The sequence below is a fragment of the Achroia grisella genome, unplaced genomic scaffold, assembly GCF_030625045.1.
Source record: "Achroia grisella isolate CSIRO2021 unplaced genomic scaffold, CSIRO_AGI_Agris_v1 utg1847, whole genome shotgun sequence".
NCBI classification, from domain to species: Eukaryota; Metazoa; Arthropoda; class Insecta; order Lepidoptera; family Pyralidae; genus Achroia; species Achroia grisella.
The window spans coordinates 558,485-576,351 of record NW_026712687.1 but is presented as its reverse complement, the minus strand read 5'-3'; the positions used below and the strand labels follow the sequence as shown (position 1 = coordinate 576,351).

The 17,867-nt window shown below is 32.3% G+C and overlaps 1 protein-coding gene across 1 annotated transcript in view; it reads right to left on the bottom strand.

Moving 5' to 3' along the window:
* Positions 1 to 2,479: 2,479 nt before the first annotated feature.
* LOC131841560 (homeobox protein OTX1) overlaps positions 2,480 to 17,867 on the bottom strand; it is a 66,475-nt gene continuing 51,087 nt past the window's right edge. Inside the window, exons 3-5 of the mRNA XM_059189878.1 lie at positions 10,623 to 10,777; positions 5,974 to 6,768; positions 2,480 to 5,419 (exon numbers count right to left, since the gene is read on the bottom strand). Of these exons, the coding sequence (XP_059045861.1) occupies positions 5,129 to 5,419; positions 5,974 to 6,768; positions 10,623 to 10,777 (1,241 nt within the window). The 3' untranslated portion in view covers positions 2,480 to 5,128. The remainder of the gene's footprint in view (positions 5,420 to 5,973; positions 6,769 to 10,622; positions 10,778 to 17,867) is intronic.

Below are 17,867 nucleotides of genomic sequence, written 5' to 3'. Positions count from 1 at the left end.
AAATTGATTTATTTAAGTAAATCTATTTTGGTCAGGTCCCATACAACAATTTTATGGATGTCAATATAATATAAAAATAAAATAATAATACAAATTTACCAAAATTAAGTACGAATATGTAATGAGTTTCGGTTGAAGGTAAGTGCAATTCGAGTAAGGCAGTGAATTCACAGTTAGTTTATAGGCTATAATAATCGTTTGTATAATACAAAAATAAATAAGGTTATATATTATATATGAAACGTATATTAAGTACCTAATAGTGCTTAGACAAAAAAATTAGATTCAAATTATTGAAGCCTACTTAAAGGAATCACACACGCATCATAACTTAATCTAATATATAAAATTCTCGTGTCACAATGTTAGTTACCATACTCCCTCGAAACGGCTTGACCGATTTTTATGAAATCTTATATGCTACTGTATTCAGTAGGTCTGAGAATCAGCTACAATCTATTTTTGATACCTACCCCTAAATGATAAGGGTTGTCTATCCATAACATTTATTTTTTATTTTTTGCAATTATTTTGTTTATTATAATATGGCATTTAAAAATACATACAACCCTAATTTTCAATCTTTTACCATCAACCCCTATTTTTTAATAGCGATTTTAATTTATATGGCAATATAACGTTTCCGGGGTTAGCTAGTTACTTATATTATTTTGTTTAATTCCGTTACCATTAGCACAGATAACATATCTAATATTCCATTAGCAAACGTGAGACCACAAATGTTCAGTGCGGAAATATGACTAAAGCTACTGCAAGCATTATATCTAATATACCCTATCAGTGATACCTACCCATATTGCGACACGTGTTTCGCTTCTACACGAAGTATCATCAGGCAAGGAATAGAGTTTAATATAACTTGGAAGTCTGTTCTATTGATTGTTCTTGAGTTATTGCCGACGGTTTTGATGGTCTAACAGTTTAGCACACCGCTTCACTTCCGATGGTTGAGGGTTGGATGGTGCAAACATTTGTATCCACGAATATGATTGTTTATATCGGTCTGGGTGTTTATAAAAAATATCTACTTATTTATATCAGTTGACAGTATCCGTACGTAGCTGACAGTAATTATTATAATTACGTCATACTAATTTAATGATTTTCGCCCTACCCTCCTCCTTGTCACAGTTGGTCATATTATTGAGACTTCTCCTAGTGTGACTTAAAATAATTTTTAGTCATTTGTTAATAGATTTTATAATAGGTTCGTTTTTTGTCACACTACGTCACACTTTTTCTACCGCCTACCTCTAAATAACGTGTGCCGAACTTTATTGATAGCAGTATAATATTAGTGTATAATAATTTAATAATAGTATAAATAAAACACGATACTTTTGTATTTTATATGCATATATTCGGTTTCATTAATTCAATAACTATTAGTTAATAATTAATACAACTTAACTTAAAAAAAAATACACTGACTTTTCATGGAATGCCGTACAATTAGATACTTAGATTTAACTTAGCTATGTCCAAGCTTAAAATTTACTATAAATTACAAATTTCATTATATTTAAATACTACTGAAATAAAAATATAAATTAACTAATAATCTCTTTAAGTTTCAATAGTTTTATGTTATTATACAATGTTATTTATATTGTTAACGCCGATTTACATTGTGTTAGTTACTGGCACGTAGTAACTGTTAACTTGATAATACTACTCGATAATGTAAAAGGATTTTTAATTAATAAGTACAACAGTCTTGTATGTTCTGTAGTATATTTTAAAGTCAATACGTTACTGACCCCAGTAACCAACTATATGTATAACAGCTTTGCCATTAGTCTTCATTCATTAAAGATAGAATCATTCATTAAAGAAGAATCGTTCATTAATGATTGAATCATTTATTCAATAATATTATTAAATTTAATAAATAAAGGGGGTTAATCCGTAGTACAACCGTTATCGGAATAAATGGCAATACGGCTCCAAATAATTGCGATTCAACCCCGTTAGTTAAATTGAAAATAAAATATATTATTTTATTTGCAAAAATATTGCTGAAACATTGTAAAACTGAGTAAAAATTATTTCATTGCATTCGATATGGCGCAAGCGCTCAGTATTTGAAAAACACGAGATTGCGATGGCAGAATAGATATTTGGTAACTAATTTACATTGCATTTATACATAATTGTGGTTATTATTTATAATAAAAATTGATTGAATTGTTTTGTCATTCGTAAAAATCTACAATCAAACTTTATTGTTGTAAGTTACGATTTTAATAATTATTAAATAGTCGTTTCCCATAATTTCGTTATCGAATTTATTTCGTTGTATAGGAAATTCTGTATAAGTAAAAAAAGCAATCTATACAGATATTTAATGATTTTAAAAATTCTAGTCTATTAAGTTGTTTATGGTTCAGTCAGTCAGTATGTCAGTCAATCAAGACAAGTCTTGATATGAAATTTATTTGCCACATTTATATGTTCTTGAGTATTGCTGTTAGTCGGTGATTGAGCTAACGATTGAGTGATTGAATGAGTCAATAAATTAAGAGTTTTTTTATTTTATGCCCTCTGGAGAATGTAATTCTCATGATTAATTTTGTAAATTGTATTGTGTAATGTAGGAGGAATTGTGTGGTCGATCATTAGGTAGACGGAGCTATTAAAATTGATACGCTAATTCTGCTTAAAAGAAACATCGATGTAAATACATAATATGTTTACAATATCCTTCCAGTAAAGCAGATTTAATATACAAATGTATAAATTGTTTATAAAACAAAACACAAGTTCAACCTTGACAAACACAGTAGGACAAATTCATTCAAATAAAAAACCAATAATTGATATATAGAGATTTAAAAACATCTTCCATTTATAATTCAAATAATAATAATATCGTAAAACCACAATTAGAAAATGGCGACCTTGCGGTTATTAAATGCACGGTCCTGTAAGCCTCTTAAGTCGCACACAAGGGGATACATTCGTATGAAAATCGTACGTAAATATAACAAATTTTACGTTCCTATATAAATGTTAAGTAATTTCCTCTCATTCATAAAAACGGCAATCGTTTATAAACTTTAGTTATTGACCTATTTTCTCCTATAGTTGCAAACAAAATTGAAAGTAATTGATAAGATGGATTTGTGAGTTTACTTTTACGTAATAACATGAATAGTCACTGAACGACTTTTGAGTCATTTGAGTGACTTTTCTTTATTGTTCATTACGTTCAGTAAAGTAATTTCTATTAATAGACAGCTCTGAAGTAAATTAAAAAAGAAAGAAATTGTACCTACATAATAACAAATGGCTTCTTTTTGTTTGAAAGTATCTTAAAAAAAGGAGGAGTACCTATTTTCGACAATTTTGGACTATCTGTAATTTGTCTAAGAATCATACAAATTATTACAAAAAAAATCTTTCAAAATACGTACACACTTAATCAAATATTTACATACGTACTTTGACACAAATATTAAAAGAAATCACTCTGTTCTCCAGCGTTGCATGCATTATTCTGGTCATATGATCTTGCAAATATACTATCATAATTAGTCCGCTGTATATTCCCTCCTTTATGTAGAAGAGTAAGATTTCATTTTATCTCTATTATGACGACAGAAGCGGCTATGGGGAAGAAAGCACAAATCACTGACACAAGAGAAGAAAATCACGGAATGAAACTCTTACCAAGTCACATGTACAACGCAATAATTGTAAATCTTCTTAATAGGAAATATCTCACTACAATGATAATGGGCTGTTAGAATTATAATAATAATATTCCACAAGAAGTCTATAACGTGTTTTCTTTATATTGAATGTATTAGAGAGCTATAATTATCTGAACAATTAAATTCCGGTTTATTTCATCAAAGTGGGACTAAATACTGGCCACTCTACTAAGTTACTAAACCAGTGTAAAGTGGGCTTAAATGCTTTATCCTGCCATCGATAAAAACTGACCAGTATCGTTGAATTCCAGATTTTATTACATACTGATACTTAAACTACATATTATTAGTCACATATACATCCGGAACACACACATTTACATTTTCATTTAAATAAAAATCTCAAATACATATATTTACAATAAAACTATATTTATTAATGTGTTACCTTAGCGAATCACTTCACTAAACATAACCTAAAAATATATTTTAATCAATAAGTGATATGACTCAAGTATTTATACATAGGAATCTGGAAGCAAATATATGAAACGAAATCTCTATACATACACTTAATTAAATGATTTCCTTTGAAATGATCAACATTACTTCGATACACAGATAGGCCTTTTTACAATATTTCGTTGAAAGTTTACAATTTCCATTTGGCATCAGTCGGAACATATTTATATAAGTCGTTAACTGTAAATGTAGCATTTGGCATGCTTTAGGAATATAAAGTTACGATAAGCTATTAATGGGATGGTTTGACCTTTCCATAGACAAGTGGAATGACGTCGAGCTTCTAGGATGTTACTGTCACACTGTTATCTCTACTGTGGCAAAGACGCCTGAGAATCGAACCCGGTATCGGATTACAAAATCTGTTTTAAAGGTTTTAGCAGTAAGCTTATTATTAGCATTTATAATGTAGATCTTAAAAATTAAGTGTTTTTTTTACTATATGCTAATTATACGATATGTTTTCTGGAATACGATAATTTCAATCCGTATTAAAATATAGAATGCATTATAAACCTAAGTCATGCCAAAAACAAGTTTACATTACATATTAAAAAAAAACTTTTAGCCCTTTTAAGTGCGGTTTACAAAGAAATGGATTGTTTCGTAAAAAAATACGACTTGATAATTACTAATAACTTTTATCCAATGATATGTACAGACGTTGCATTGTCTCATACATTCAGATTTCAGAAATCATTTCCTGTTTAAGATATTGTAAATTGTATTTAAATAAGAATAAATAAAAATGATTAATGAAATCTGAAAACAATCGAGAATGCAAGCATTAAAGATGGCCGAAATAAAAAGTACTAAACCGTTCGGAAACACACTAAATCTATGTAAACCGTCCTTTGAAGAAATAGTATAGGTATATCGATTTAAAATTGTACAAATATTTACAATCTACAAATAAAGGACTAGAAACACTAAACCATGTTGATTCCATATTTTTCAGGCGCAAAATAACTATTACCTGAGTTAGGAAAGTTTGTTATCTGTGACGCTTGAAGCATGCTCAAATGGGGTGAGTTCTGCGACTGGTTTTCTGGTGATTCAGCACCTGAAGACAGGATGTTGTGGTGGGATGGCCACGCTGAAGGCGGTGATGGGTTGCCGAACGATACTTGGTTGTAAAGTTGGTTGCCGTTCGCGGTCAGGTTGTGGCCGTGATGGCTGCCATGCGCCTGATTCACTGAAGATCCGTTGAAGTATTCCATCTGAAAGAAGATATTGTTTAGCAACTTATGTTACGGTTCATATCGATATGGGAAAAAAATCTGATCTAATTTAAAATATTAAAGGAACGTGGTTTCATTATCAATCTTAAACTGTTGTTTGTTTTTTTTTTCACACTACTCTAATGCTGTTGGCCGCAGCTGACGTTTACAGCTTCAACGGACGATAGGGGGCGAGTGCAGATGGCACTCCAAACCGCGCAAGGACTTATGGAGCGGCTGAAGACCAACTACCATCTGTCGGATACTTTAGTCTTAGGGAACCGCTAGAGGCTCGAACCTCGGCTCAGGCCGTCGTAATTTCGATCCCCATTTGAATTGGACGGGGGATATATCGGAAGGGGCTAACAGATATACTGAATTTTTTTGTAAATATATCGAAAATACATAGATTATTCAAACAATCATACTCATTAATAGAAATATTTGTACCCATGCGAGGAATCGAAGTCGCGACCATCGGAGATTAGGCGGCGGCCTAAATCGCTAGGTCACTGGGACCGTCAAAATAATAAAAAATAAATAATAAGACATACCTGACTTGGATAATAGGGCGAATTGTAAGCACCCTGCCCATATCCCTGATGATGATGAGTCGTGGAGTAGCTTCTGATGTAATCTGAGCTGCCAGGCCAGTGGAAGCTGTTATAGTTATCAGGATGATAAACGTTCCCCGGGCCGTTCAAGCTCTGAGGGGTGATAGGGGGTGAAGGGGTTGTCATGATCGAGGAGTTCGACCCTAGAGGAGTCAAGTTCCCAGTCAGCCTCGAGCTATACTGATCTTTGACCAAACTGCTCCCGAATGACTTCTCCGAATAGTCCAATTTGCTCGAATAGTCCAATCTTTTTGGACTATTGTACAACTCCTGTTTCGGGGTTACACCGTAGCCGTGCACGTTTGATATGGAATCCGATGGTGATGATTCTTTCCCACTGATTCTTAACGTGTCATTGGAGTTGTAGTGATGACTTAGTGAGCTTAGACTGTTCTTATTGAGTGGTGATGTTTCATAATTAGATGGAGCTGATTCTTTCTTACATATAACATTTATAGGAGGACTGACTGATGTTGTAGGGGTGATGGGAAGGTTCGGTGATGAAGTGGTGATGCTAGAAGTGTTCTGCGTATTTGCTATGCTATTCGTCGAACTGGTTAATGATTTCGACGTGGTAATCTTAGCTGATGAGGAATTGGAACTGTTGCTGCTCTTTATATTGGAACTGGATGATATGGATGAGGTTTTGGAGGCGGAGGATTTGCTTGATATCTGCGTGTTGGTCTGCTGCTGGAGCTGTTGCCTGCATTTCGCTCTTCGGTTCTTGAACCACACCTGCGGGAAAGGAAATGCTCTTAGATGGTTACATACACATAAGTGGCTGACATTTATGGCTGTATTTATTTTTTCATCAAATACTCGATTTTTAAACCTAAAAGCGGCATGTAGTTTGACCTTAACTTTTATAGAATAATATTAGATTATACTTTATACCTATATCTAAAAAAGATATTCTAAAAATGTGAATATTATTTGTAGGTACGTACTAAAATTTCTCGTGATTCTGGGTGAGGGGTTAGTCTTAAATCTCACCGCGTATCACCAAGGGGGTAAGGGGGGTTAAAAAATGTTAAAGAACATCAACATTTTTTAATAGACGGCCCCTTTTGAGAAATTATTTATAGACATTCATCATCATCATCATCATCATCCCAGCCCGGAAGACGTCCACTGCTGGACATAGGCCGCCCCCAAAGATCTCCACGACGATCGGTCCTGCGCTGCTCGCATCCAATGCCTTCCCGCGATCTTGACGAGATCGTCGGTCCACCTTGCTGGAGGCCTTCCCACGCTGCGTCTTCCGGTCCGTGGTCGCCACTCGAGGACTTTACTGCCCCAACGGCCATCTGTCCTACGAGCTATGTGCCCTGCCTATTGCCACTTCAAAGTCGCAATTCTTCGGGCTATGTCGGTCACTCTGGTTCTTCTGCGGATCTCCTCATTTCTGATTCAATCATTTATAGACATTGCTGGTTGCAAAAAGATTGCCATTTCCTATGTGGCACATATTCAACATTTTTAATTGCAGCTCCTTTTAGTCGTAGCGTGATGTTGTAAAGTAAGTGCCTTTCGCAAACACTAAGACAGTTTACAAAATCCGATCAGTAGTAGGTACCGGAGATTAACCGAAATATTCAAACTCACAAACTTTACCTCTGTGATATGAGTTAAAAGGACTGTGCTATTCTTATAATAATGATAATAAAATCTAAGTACCAAACTAAAAATAACAAATTAATGAATTCGATTTTAATTTTTCGTGAATAAAGTCGATGCTTAAAAGAAATTATTGTGTTAATGCAATTTGTTAATAAGTTTGTAAATAGAACGATATATCAAGTGTTCTCACTTACACAAATTACACGTAATGACTTGTAGTCGGTGACCCCGTGCGTAAATAGTGCGTGTTGTGTGCCAGTCAATTATATCGTTCGCGCCTTATATTTGTAGTGCGGCTTATAAGTGATTTATAGCTTGAGCCGGAGAAATCGAGGAGGCTTGTGGTTGGGGCTATTATCAACTGATTTCAAAAAAGGAATTACGAATTCTATTTTTAAACATATCGAAATTATATATTACACGTTTACTTAGTTTATTTTTTTTTTATATTTTTTCCTCCTATTTTGTTGATTTACTAGACTATTTTTGAAGGAGTGAATCAAATCTTATACTAAAAATACCGCACCCATAAACAAGCAGTGTCTATTCCAACCTTGACATTGGAAAAATCATGGAAACTCCAATGCTTTAGTTAAAAAAAGTTTGAAATCTGTTTCTTGATTCTTTGACTTTCCAGACTCAAATTCACGACCTTTGGATTTTAAGTCTGGGTAACTATTTATTGAAAACTATCTTCAATCCAGAAATTTAGTCGTACATAGACAGACCAAGTTTATCATTAATGGAAAAGCCGATATAATTTTATGAACATGACGCAGACTGACGAATTGATTGAGGGAACAGTTGACACATTGAAGGGCGCATTCCTAATAAAAGGCATATTTTTTTAAAAGAATTTCAAATAAAATGAAATGAAAAGAACATTACACATACTATCATGCATTTGACACGCACACATGACGTTCGAACTTAAAATTTAAATTAATAATGGTATAATGTTGACCACGAGGCGATGATTAGTTATTAATATACAGACATACTAACAAAATTCCCAACAATTTTTGTATTCGTAATCGAAGTATTACATAATTCATATCGTCCATTTAATGATAGATATACAAAATACCAGGTATCATTAAAGAATATTTCTACTTACATTTCCTTCAATATTTATTTTTCTTTCTATAATATACTAATCAGTGGATGGAAAATACATTTACTGTTTGTATTCACACAAAATTCGTAAAAATGTAATTTTGAACATTAATTTAAAAGAGCAACACGCGTGTTCCTTGCCCGTTCTTCTTGTGACGGGTCTGCGTTCGGAATGAGTGGTAGAATAAAAAAATATGAATTCAAAAGTGCGTATATTAAGTTTATTTGAATAATGATTATTTCTATTTCTATTCTATTTACAAACATGTTACAATATCGGTTACCTAACATGTTCGTATCACGGCCATGCAATCACCGCATCTGTTACATTGCACCCGAGCCATTCATCCATTCACTCATTTGCTCTTTTCTATAAAACTTATTAACTCATTCACAATAGGGCGCAAATGGTAGGGGTATAATCCTGGGGAGTTTTGGCGAAGCACGATCGCGTATGAAGTATGTTTGCTGAATATTTACTATAGATATATGTGTATATATTTTACTTGGTTCTTTGATATTGTTATCTAGTTTTTTTTTTTCATTTAATGGCTATTGCAAATGAGCTGAAGGCCCACCTGTGGTTTTGTTAAGGCCAATTATAGGTTTTACAACGCTAAAGGTACAGAATACTTCTTAAATTTTACTTAGTATGATATTTAGTTTCAGATTTGTTTTTCCGTACATCTTCTATATGTATAAAAAGCATTCTACACGTATATCACTAACAACACTAGCAATGCTGAAATTGTTACATTTCTTATAATATTCTGAAAATAAACTTCAAAAGATGTTCAATATTAATCTATGCCACAGATTGATTACAAAAAGTTTCATAGAAACATTTTCTTGCAAATCATTAGGGTCTGTAACTTTTAAAGTATAGAGCCACAGACAAGAAATATTATTACAATGACGTTAAACAATTGAAATATTCTATTCTATTTTCAAATTCGAATAGTTGTCAGTGTACAGACTGAAACCATCAAAATATTAATTTATGTCCCAGATTGGTTACAAAATGTTTCAAAGATTTTTTTGCAAATAATGACGGTCTGGACGTAACTTTTAAAGTATAGAGCCACAGACAACAAATCTTATTACGTCGACGCTGAACAATTGAATTATTCTATTTTCAAATTCGAATTTCGAATGTAATTCGATTGCGCGCGCTAATGCTCAACCCGTGTTGATATAAATTGAACGTTTGAACGAATTAGAATCCAGTCGTGATCCAGTCATTCCAGTTCAGTCAAGCATCGGCTGTCGTCAGTGATGGATTGCTAAGCTTTTTTATTAACTTTTATTTTTAACGGCTTTTTGGGTGGTTTTTCTATTACGACGGATTATAAGTTTTTCGATGGCGTATCTCGAGTTAATTGAAACTTACTTAATAATCTTGGGATTTAGTCGGTGTGGTTTGATAAGGATAATAAATGGTATTTTTATTTTTTTAAACATTATGGTTAATGGAATTATGCGTGCTTGCCCACGTTAGGTGATAGTAAACAACACTGCTGTGAGTTCATAAAGCTTTATATACTTAAGTAAATACTTACGTCTGATTCTTTTTTAATAGTCATTAACTTGAGGAGGTTTAAAATGAAGTTATGTATGAAATTTCAAGAATATCACGTGATCACGTGACTCGTTTGAGTGCTCATATGTTACTATTCCGAAGGTAATGTAAATTGCATACAAACTTTGTCACGATTTTTTTTTACTACGACCGTAACAAACAAGCATACGGTTTCCTATCTGATGGTAAATGGTTACCATAAACTAACGAGTTCATTTTTGTAACATAAAATATAACTTATAAAGGTTTTATTTTTTTATGATTCTGTACTAACCTGTACTCTAGACTCCGGCAGGTTGATCTTCAAGGCCACCTCCTCCCTCATGAAGATGTCAGGGTACCTGGTCTTCCCGAACAGGGCTTCGAGCACGTCCAGCTGTGCCCTCGTGAATGTAGTCCGCTCTCGCCGCTGCTTTCTCGGATTCACACCTGGCGGGAAAAAATAATGATTTATTTAAAAAAAGAATACTTTATTTTAAAAAAGAATGAATGATTTCAAAAAAGATTGAATGAGTCATATGTCATTTTCTTGGTTTCAACATAACATTATTTTCAACCGTCGAATACTTTAGAGTCTCTCTCTTATCTACATATGATAGAGAGAGAGAGAGAGAGAGAGAGAGAGAGAGATTCTGTAGTATTCGACGGGACCTATTTGTAATTGTAAGCTTACGACATATTGATATCTTATTAATATTATAACACGAAGTTTGTGAGTATGTTTGTTACTCTTTCAAAAACTTTTATTGATGAAATAATATATAGCTTATACATCAGAATAGATATATAGGCTATAATTTCACGTGGGTGAAACCGCTGGCACAGTTAGTATTAATACATAAACAAAATACTTTGTATCTCTTTTTACAAAAATTGCGCGGACGCGTATGAAATTTCGCACATTTAGATATAGTTTATATAGAGAAGGTGTTGTAGTAATAAGAAAAAAGACTTGGTAAAACGGAGAAAATATATTAATAATAGACAACTAACATATTGACAACAGAAAGAATGAATTGAAGTATCAAAACAAGAATCTAAAAAGGAACTATAAATTTCAAAATACAAATTTAGATATAAAAAGACATTTCTTATTAGCCAGTTACAATAGAAGGAATGTTGAATGCTAATATTTTTTAAAATTATGCACAAAAAATATCTTATTTCAATAAAAATCGTTACATATTACAATGTATTTAAAACACACACACACATACTCTATTGTTTATTGTTAAATTGTTACAAAATACTTTTGTTTTTGAGCTACTATTTAATGGAGCAAATTAAGAATAGATTAAAATTGTTTGTTAAAGGTAAGCTATTAATTAAATATTATTTGTCTATAGTCTTGCTGAATGTTAACTTAATTATGGTCGAATTTCGACCACTCGTCGATCACTAGTATAAATAAATTTCTTTATTTACTTATAATAGGTATCTATTTTGTGAAAATTTAAGTCTACTTGAAGTCTACTTTACACTTTCTTTTTGTGGTATATATTTTCAATGTACCATATTAGAAATGGCATAATTTAGCCGTCCGTAACATAGAATATTTAGTATATAATAATATATAATATATATACATGGAATAAAGAGTCATTATGATAATTTGGGAGACATGCCTCCCAAATTATCATAATGACCAAATCATAATAATATAAATAATACATTTATGATAAATATAATATTGTAATAGATCATAAATTTCACTATGTACCTACTAGTAGTATTGAACATGAGGTTGTGGTTACGTTAGTAGTATTTAGTAGTTACGTCATAATAGTTTTGGTTTAAGAGGAACAAGCATTGCCTTATCCTCTTTTAAACCTATTCAAAACTCTTTTACAAGTTACTTCTTTTAAAGGACAATTACATCCAAGTGTTGCTAGTACAACAGTACTGAGTTACATAGGATGTAATATTGGTCTTAGTGTGTATATGTAAAATACTAGCTATGACCCGTGACTATGATTGCACAAATTTAACTCTCACAATTCATCCCCTTCCAGATTATATTTCAAGATAAAAACATCTATCAATTTTGACAACATTATTTCTTGTTCAAACGTGTTAGCTAAGGAATTTATAACTCATTATTCATATGCGTAACTCACTGTATAGTACAACTCGAAAGCGGGTCATAAGTTAACCGAAGCTTGTAATCCCTATAGAAATTAAAATTCATTAACTATACACACATTACTCAAGCCAAATTACATTTGTTCAACTTAAAAAACATTCTTTGCCATCCATTTAATGTGTGTAAGAGAGAAAATTCAATGATAAATCGCTACGAGTGTTTTAAGTTTCTAGACGTTATTCGATGAATGGTCAAAGACAGACTGCGTGTCGCTCGTTCCAGCGCGCGCTTTTGTTTGCCATAGACAACGAGAGTGAGCATAGACGGTCTAATACTTTTTATTTTTGGTGATGGAATGTTACCGTTTTGTGTCTATTGTTTTGGGTTTTATGGTATGTAGATGTATTTGGTGATGTCTATATCTCTTATGAATAGGAAGTGTAAAGATTTTTCACTTTCATTGAAAATTTAGTAGGTTTATTTGTATGTTACTTGGATTATATACTGCTGAATCGATTTCTAGATTAGTTTCATTAATATAATAATATTATCGTTAACAATTTATAATTTTACTTCTTAAAAATCCCACGAGAATGGAAGAAAATAGATTCTCCAGTAAGTCAATTAAATGCTTTAAAATCTCCCAGTTTCAGTCTCTTCAGACAAAAAAAAACATAACAATTCTGGAATAAGTAGGTAATTAAGAAATAAGTAGGTATCTGAAGTACCTACCTACTGCTGAAATTCTATCATTACATTTATTTTGATGAGTACCTATTCTAATTGTTGTTATTAAGTGTTGATTTTCAATAAAATGCTATGTATGAAGAATGAATTGTTTATTACATGTTTTCAATCATATTTATGCTCACGGATTAAAAATAAAATAATACAAAACCCATTTTGAAACTATTCCGAACCGACCCCATTGAAACTCCTATTCCAAACAAACATTTCATATGAAAACTGTCACATTACCTATCTATAGAAAAGTGAAAATAAATAGACAGACATCTGTCTCTTTTCGTATACATTGACAGACGTGTGCGAGACGGGGATAGATAGATTTCAATTGTTCCCGTCAACAATGGGGCTCGAACTAATCCGCATGACATGGCGGGAGTTTTTTTTCTTTTTTTCAGCGTTGGCTTCGATTTTATCTCTATGGTTGATTTCTGATAGGGCTACTGCGTAATGCTTGTTTATGGTCGCGCTTGTCTATGACTGCTAATGGTATATTCGTGTAGAGATCTCGTTACACCGTATCGATAATTTTGAAAGGTGGTTTAGATTGGACCGATAATGGTTAAGCCTGGTATTGGAGGCGATTTCGCTCCGGTTAGCTTATTGATGTACTATTTGTTGATTTTCAGAATATCGTCAACAGATTTTAGTTGAACTTGGAGGTGTACTATAAAGTTACAGATTATTGTATTAAATTGTATCTAATCATATGGAAGTAATATTGTGGCTTTAATTCAATGACACATCGTGTCAGGAATAAAACTTGAGTTCAGTCTTTCATGCATTTATTTTATATTATTGAAATATCGTCGATTAAATAGAAAGTTGACATTTTTCAAAATTAGAAGCTAGTATTACCTCCTCTTATATAAGTTAATTAAATTAACTACGCCATCTTAATCATTATCTAAATACTTTTGAAATGATATATAATACTTCTGTGTAAATATAAGTAAGTATAATATTAATTATAATTAATTAATTATATGTACATTTTATTTGCTCTTTTTTTTCGTTTGTTGTTTATACTGTATTTTTTACATTGCACTGAATAAAATATTTTTCTTTCTTTCTTTTTTTAAATTTAAAACTTTAAAGGAATAAATAATTTAAACAAATAAAAAAAGAAACTTTAAATGCTTGTCTTGTAAAAATGTACATTTTGAATACTGCCATTTTTATATTTAACCGACGATATGTCAAATTATAAATATATATAGTATCGGCAACACATACAATATTTTTCCCCTAAGTCTATACATTGAAATGACTACTCATATAGTTATTGTATTACTAGCTTCCACGCGCAACTTCGTCTGCATTACACTTACTTAACATTTATCATTATATTACGCCCAATTTACATAATATCTTTTTAAATTAGAGCCTAAGAGTTATTCTGATGTATATCCTATATTACTGCAAAGTTTCATTAAAATCCATTAAGTAGTTTTTGTGTGAAAGAGCAACGAACATCATGAGTATGGATGGCCATACTCACAAACTTTCATGTTTATAATATTAGTAGGTACCTATGATTATTTCTTATTATTTTTTGTATAATGATTATATATTGTATGTATTACCTGTAGTAAGTATTTAAGTACGTATATATTATTGTTATGTAAGCATATTAGTATTGACACATTTACCTAAGTTATATACCAATAGCGTCTTTTCCCATTACTGCCCTTCAACCGCTTTTTGTTTATACCCAACAGTCAACTGGTAGAGATTGCCATATGGCATTAAGCTCGCCAATTGTACGTTTATTTTAAATAGTGCAATAAATAATTAAAATTATTTTCCCTTACAACAGTTATATCTTATCAATAACCAGCTTTTACCCGCGGCTTCGCTCGTATGTTTTTTAAATTAAAAGTATCCTATGTTCATTCTAATACTTCCAAGAACATGTGTACAAGAATTCATGATGATCGGTTCAGTAGTTTTTGCGTGAAAGCGTAACAAACATCCCTACTTTCACATTTATAGTAATATTAGTAAGGATGATACAGTATTTATTATGTACACAAAAAGATTAGTTCCACTAAACGATTTAATAAACTCAAAATAAACAAGATCTTATTTGATGGAATAAAGGTTATAATATATCGTTTAGATACATTACCTAGTATTTAATAAGTGGCTTCATAATTATAGTAGCTACAATAATAGAACCCAGGACAATGAGCAGCGTCATCTAGTCTCAAACCCACTAGAACTTATGTTAAACAATCCATATAAATACCATTTCATTATAAATCCAAACATAGTATTTTGACGGCCTCGGTGGTCTAGCGGTTTAACTCACCGCTTTACTTCCGATTGTCGCGTGTTCAATTCCCCGCACGGTATATACATTTGTATTCATGAGTAGAATGATTGTTTATATCGGTCTAGGATGTAAATGTATAAAAACAAAATCTAAGTATTTATATCAGTTGTCTAGTACCCATAACATAAGATCTGCTAACTTTAGTACTAGGTGACGTTGTGTCAATTGTCCAGGGGTATTATTATTATAGAAAGTAGGTATACATAGAAAACACTTAGACTAATAGACTAATACAAACAATCATACTCATAATATAGGTTACATTAAATTACATCAATTTGTCAGCATTTGTCTATGAAAATACAAACAAGCCATATACAGTGGTAACAAAGTGATTATTTTCCCGTTTTCCACGCTGTTTGACCCCGGGGCGTCCCTGCAGACATCTCTTTTAATGACCTGTAAAATACTTTTAGGGGATAGGCACAGCTGCGAGCGGAATAAAAAACGGAACATTCTAAACTCTATTCCTTTGCAATAGACAATGTAGAGTTAAGGGCGCATTACAAATGTGGCGGGAACGTCAACTGTCAAATTGACAGTTCCAGAGGGGCCATAATGGGCGAGTTCGGATTTTAAACCGGATTGTTGTTTTAGCGCGGTGCGTTCCGGAGGGTTGAGTTGATTCACTAACTTTCAATTAGTTGGACGCGTTTGGGTGCTCTTGATATTTATACAGCGTACCTTTTTAATTATTTTTTTTTAATTCACTAAGCTACAGGCTTCTTACATTTTTAGTTATTTGCAATAAATATATACCTAATACGAAAATACAATATTGAAGGCCTCGGTGGTCGAGCGGTTTAGCACACGCCTTGCTTCCGATGGTCGCGGGATCAATTCGTCGCACGAAACATTTGTATTCATAAGTATGATTGCTTGTATCGGTCTAGGTGTTTTCTATTTATAATGTATATGTAACTATTTGTATCAGTTGTCTAGTATCCATAACACAAGCTTAAACTTAACTTAGGTCTAGATGGCGTTGTGTGAATTTTCCTGAAATTATTATTATGTCGTTTATTAGTTTAGGTAGTTGTTAAAACTCGTCTGTGAAGGTACCACAATCTCACTTATTTCAGTCGCTAAGGTGCTTGCTTTGTAATTTGTGTTTTAGTTTTAGGGCTAATGTCCTTAATTTCAGGATAAGAGGCATGACATCTTAGTCCTCCCAAATGACAATACAGTGTCACGGGCGTCACACGGTAACCTGATATCCGTTCATAATCACCAATAATCGTCAAGTGATCCGACTGTTTGTTTGCCATTCCAATTATATTAAAAAACTTAAAATACCAATAATAACATTAGGTATTAATAAATAATAAAGTATTTAAAATAAACAATTTTGATGTCATCTAGGTCAATAGAATAGAATAGTCATAATAATTTAAGTCGTTGTAAAAACCTGATTTCAATTGTGACAAATTGCAAAAGAATGTTCAAAATATGTTCAAGATTAGTAAAGATATCGCGTGTTGTACAGAAAAAAATATTGTGGAATTCATAGCCGTTTCCTTAAAATCAATGTAAATGGCTGTACGCGTTGAGTCCTTTGGCCTTTCTCAGAGATGGGGAGAAAAAAAATCTAATAAATGTACTTTGAATTTTATAAAAAAAAGAATTGTAGAATTGATAGCCGTTTCCTCAAAATAAATGTAAATGGCTGTTGGGCTTGAGTTCTTTTGCCTTTTCCTAAGATACGAAGAACAAAAAAAATGTAAATAAAGTACGTTGATTTTTATTTCAAATCTATTATTATTTTGTAATTGTTTCTATTTGTTTTATATCTATAAGATATCTTTAGGTACTTGTTTGAAAAAAAAATAAAGAAACATGCTATTTTAATTCTATCAGTTCAATCGATAACTTGTAAGAAAGTCTGGTATATTATTATACATATTAGAGGGACTCGCTAATCCAGCAGTGTAGCACACCGGTCGCAGGTTGGATTCCCCGCACGGTGCAAACATTTGTATACATGAGTATAATAGTTTATTTGGTATATTTTCTATGTATATCATGCATTTACAAAAACAAAATTTGTAACAGTTGTCCAGTGCCCATAATACAAGCTCTGCTTAGCTTGGGACTAGATGGCACTGCGTTAATTGTCCATGGTTATTAAAATTATATGTTTTACTTGCTTTTTGAAAACAGTAGATAAATACATACAGCATTCTATAGATATATGTATATCTATAGAATGCCTAATATATGGAATACCTAGCGTGTTATTTACACCATAAAATATATGGTAGAAAGGCACGTTACATTAAAGCGAGGGTTGCCAACTCATAAATCATGTTAACACATAAATTGTACTGGCAACAACCCTCGGGGTGGATACGACA